This window comes from Heterocephalus glaber, unplaced genomic scaffold (assembly GCF_053883595.1).
Source record: "Heterocephalus glaber isolate CG9 unplaced genomic scaffold, H.glaber_assembly_v1.0 deba00001463, whole genome shotgun sequence".
NCBI classification, from domain to species: Eukaryota; Metazoa; Chordata; class Mammalia; order Rodentia; family Bathyergidae; genus Heterocephalus; species Heterocephalus glaber.
Genome location: NW_028258310.1, coordinates 15,110,881 through 15,115,801, shown reverse-complemented (window position 1 = coordinate 15,115,801; position 4,921 = coordinate 15,110,881). Strand labels below are relative to the sequence as shown.

The following is a 4,921-nucleotide window of genomic DNA, read 5'->3' as shown; positions in this document are numbered from 1 at the left end:
TGTTAAAGTTTAATAACCACCATCTACTGTGCTTGCTAAATCATAAATACTCTGCCCTCATCCTAACAAAAATCTGCATCGATAACAAGGATTACAAGTACGTTTTTCCCATATGGGATTTAGATGGTCTGGACTCAGATGCCAGTTCTGCCCCAAGCCATCTGTGCATTCTTGGACAAAGCTATTTATGCTGTCTGTGCTTTGGTTTTTCTCATTTTTCAAATAAAAAATACCATCTCCCTAGGTTTATTGAGAGAACCAAATTAGATAATGCCTGCAAAATGTTTTGCAAAATTCTTAGTACATAGTATTCATTCAATAAATGTTTATTTTTATACTGTATTAATATTTATGGATTCAAATATGTTATTGTGCTATCTTTTTCCCATATCCAGGAAGTATGTGTGTATTTTGAGAGACCCTTTCTGATGATAATCAAAAGTTTAAAATCAAAAGAATAACTATAGATGGGAGAGAAAAATAAGGGCTTACTTCTTAGTGTGTACAGAGTTTCTGTTTGGGAAATATTGAACTGAACTCTATACTTAAAATGGTTGACATGGTAAATTTGTTATGCATATTTTATCACAATAAAAATAAACAAATATGCCCAAAATGGTTAAAATGGTAAATTTTATCACAATTTTAAAAAATTTGAAGAAGAAAATCTAAAAGACAATATTAAGACTAGTGAGTCCTATTAGGATGCAATATAGGAAAAAATTTATTTCTCGAAGCTTTGTGTAGCCCTAAATTTCTTCTAATTTCTAAGGAGATGGTGAACTGAAGCAAACATCTAGGAAATAGCATTCAACTGGAACTTGTGGTTGATTATCCACTTATAAAGGTCTATAATACAGTAGAAGTTATCTTGGAATGATTGTGCTAAACAAGATCTCTTACTGCATTATCTTTCTTAATTTTCATAATTACCATAAAAAGGTAAATATTAGATCCATTCCACAGATGAAACATTTCATCTAAGAAAGACTAGATAATATTCCTAGTGACCCTATAGACTGTTTATAGCAGACTCAAGATTTGGAAGGAGATTCATTTGATTTCTTTGTCCTTTCTTCTTTCCATAAAGCAGAGCTGCCCAGGCTGGGAAGATCAAACTCTCATAAGAATCTTTGCAACTAAGCATCTCAAAGTTTAATCTGTCTACTATCCTTTCTTTCAGATTCTAAATCTTCCTTTCTCCCTTGTAGCAGCAAAGAAATATTCAGGGTAGCTGCCCTATCAGAGGGGAGAGCTTATGTCTCAAACTAAGCCAGTTTGATATTCCATTATTTAGACACGGTTATTGGGCCAAAGAGAGTCATAATACATAAAACAAAAGAAGTAGTGAACTGTAATTGCTAAGAGTATGAGGTCTGGAACAAACACCCTGCATTTAAATTCAAATGTTGCCACTTTCATTTACTGTTTAATCTTACACGTCAATGTCTCTGAGGCTGTTTCTTTTTTTTGTTGTTGTTACCCCAAGGAAAGATGTTTTATTATAACACGTCAGTCAATCCCTCCCAAATAGAAAAAGTCTCCAAATAAATGAGTATCCTCTAGCATTTTCTGTTTTGTTTGGCTTTTACCAATTCACTCATGATTATTGTAGTCTATCTCTGTATGTTTTTGCTAGGTATACTAGACACAGTTCTTCATGCAAACAAAAACGATAGATGATTAGATACATTATTTTGCTTACACACATACCTATATTAGCAATTGGCTCATGTGATTACAAAGATGGAGAAATCCCACAATGTGCCACCTACAAGCTAATGAAGCAAAGAAAGCCTGTGATGTATTCTGAGTCCAAAGGCCTGAGAATGGAGATGGGAATGGGATATGATGGTGTAAATCCCAAATTAAATCTCCAGGCCAGAAAACCAGGAGTGCAGATATTCCAGGAGAAGAGAAGATAGATGCCTCAAAGAGAGAACACATTCACCTCTTCTCTATTTTTTGGTTCTGTAAGGGCCCTGAGTGACTGTATGATGGCCACTCACATTGATGATGGCTATCCTCTACTAACTCAACTGCTAATCTTGTCTGGAAAAACCTCAGTAAAGAAAGATCTGCAAGTGAATTAAAATCATACTGGAACCATCCTTCTCATCAGAAATGCTCAATTCCAGAAAGTAATGATTTCAATTTCTCTAGTTAGTAGCGAAGTTGAGCAACTTTTCATCTGCTTATTGGCATTGGTATATCTTCTCCGGAGAAATATCTATTCAAGTCGTTTGCACATATTTGAATCAGTTGTTTGGTTTGTAAATAAAGCTCTGCTGGAGCACGGCCGTAACCATTTACTAGGTGTGGTCTGTGACAATGCAGTAGAGGAATTATGAGAGACCACAAAGGACTGGCCCTCTGTGGAAAATGTTTGCTGACCTCTGCTGTTGATCCAAATCTGTTTTACTCTGGTTTGATATTTTTATTTATCTGCTTAACTTTTATTATAGTTTCATGTTGATTTCTATTTTTCCTACATATTTTTATCATGTCTGTCTTTAAGTTAAAATTTAACAACTGTTGGTTTAAATAATTTTTATCTTATTGGATTTATAAAATTTTAGCTTCAATGACATTGTTTTATATTATTATTAATCATTTATTTTACAGTGACCTTGAGCACCTATTGCTAACCTATTTCTTAACTGCAGGAGTCAGTTTATCTTATGAACAAATGCTCATCAGAGCTCTCCTCAAATCTGTTTCGTTACTAGCTACATCTTAGTCAGTGCCTGACCAAAGCCAGAATCCATGGCACAACTGCTGTTTCAGGAAGCTGCTCACCAGGTGCTTCTCCAGTTAGTCCTTCTCCTTTATGGTTGACCTGATCTAAAATGTCACAGCCCCAAACTGCATGTATTGCTACACTGCTACTCAACAAGCTCGGCCTTCGCATCTCCAGTCACTTTGTTTCAAGGGCAGCTGGAGCCTCTTAATGCTTATGTGAGAGACAGCTAGTGGCTCAGACTCCAACACCTGACCATGTGAAATCTTTTGCTCCTTATCCTGTATCTCCTTGGACTATAAGATAGCTATTCCCAGAGCTCTAAGTTCCAATACTGGCTGTACAGGCCCACCAAAGCTTCTCTGAGAACAATTTTTTCAAGTTTCCCAAATTTCTTGAACATTGACCTATGTCAGACAATGTCATACTTATCAGAGAAAATGTCCAACATGGTCTGGATCCTTTCCTCAAGAAACTTGTGATTGTGTTGGACACATAAACCAACTGCAATACAGTGGGAGAAGTCAATGGAGAAACATCCTGAGAACACAGAGGAGGGATATCCAGATCAAGGCAAAACGGGGGTTGGAGAGTCACCACGCTGAGAGCTAGGTCCTGCACACCAGGCAGTACTAGATTCTACTGATCTTTTAGGTAGTCCTGGAAAGCTCAGGTCAGTTGGGCTCCTCAAAACAAGGGCAGGAAAAATATAATTGGATTTAGGGAAGGGAAAAGGAAGGCAACTTTGCAGAAGTACATCGGGGAGCAGTACAGAGCATTGACTACAGAGGGATTAGTACAGAAAGGGAGCCAGTGAGACTTTCAGAAGAGAAAAGTAGAAAGAAGAAAAACATACTGAGAAGACTGAACTGAGATTCAGGGAGCCAGGTGTGTCCAGCCCCCTTGGCCAGCAGGTGCAATGACAGATCCCCTTCTGTGTTGAGGTATCACATGGTCCTACTTATTTCCCATGTGGCCAATTTTAGAAACAAAAGACCTGGAAGGAAGAGGCTCGACTTCATGTAGGCTGAGCTCTTCTTCAGACCCTCAAAGCGGGATATGAAGTCCTTCAGCTTGGGGAATGCATCCAGACACTTGGGTTCAAATATATGGTGCAGGTCAAGGACATCATAAGCAAGGAAATCCTTGATGGTGATCTTGTTCCCTGCAAACCAAGGCTGCTCCCCCAGGAACTGTGAGAAGAGCTTCATCTTGTCAGGGAGTCCCTCCAAGAACTCTGGCTTCTTTTTCTCAAAATCAGGGCTGTAGCAGACCTTGACGAGCTGCATGCAGGTGTCCATAAGCTGGTTCTCCCAAATGTCCACATGAATCCTTTCCTCTTCTGTCTCCCCACACAGGTTGTGTTTACGGGCAATATAGTGCATGATAGCGTTGCTCTGGGTGAGCTTGTGAGTCCCATCAATTAAGTAGGGCAGATTGGGAAAGTCCAGGCCCAGCTTGAATTTCTCATTCAGCCACTGGCTTCTGTCATAGCCCGCAGATGTCCCAATAACCAAATATCATGGGCATGGTGGTGGCGTTATGGACCTGCAGACAGGTCTCTCCTCTGAGGCTGTTTTATGAAAAAAAAAAAAAAGACAAAAAGCCAATAGATTGATAGATTGTAAGGATTAGATAGACAGATGAATCACCTTATTTGACCCCACCTGAGAACTTATGCTAATAGATGACTTAAATCATTTGCTCTTCTCCTATACATGTTCATGAATGACCGCAAAAATTCTATGAATTCCCTAAAGGTCCATAAATAATAAATATCATATACACATACATATAGTAATGTATAATTAAATCTATATTAATTTTATATATCAGTATATAAATATATGCTATATAAAATATATTATAACATATTTAATATATGTAAATATATATGTAAATATAAACATATACTATGACTATATAAGTACATTTATAATATAGTTATGTAATATATATTTATATATTATGAAATATAAACACCAAATAGTTTCTGTGGTGTGAGAAACTGAAAGTGTAAATAAGGACTAAAATGTATAATAGGTAATGTGAAATAGGAAGCAAAGGGGCAAAGGGGAAGGAAGTGGGAGGGCTAGGTGAAAGGATAGAAGGGAAAGGGATTAATATGAGAAAATGGAAAAATAGGAACAAAATCTTTGTAAATAGGGAGGAATGGAGGGG

The 4,921-nt window shown here is 37.4% G+C and overlaps 1 protein-coding gene across 1 annotated transcript; it reads right to left on the bottom strand.

Moving 5' to 3' along the window:
- Window positions 1-3,547: 3,547 nt before the first annotated feature.
- On the bottom strand, window positions 3,548-4,254 carry LOC101703755 (glutathione S-transferase Mu 1; the record flags this gene model as incomplete). Its single annotated transcript, XM_004854503.2, has 1 exon — window positions 3,548-4,254. A coding segment is annotated over one exon (567 nt), but the record flags the coding sequence as incomplete, so codon positions are not given.
- Between the last annotated feature and the right edge of the window lie 667 nt (window positions 4,255-4,921).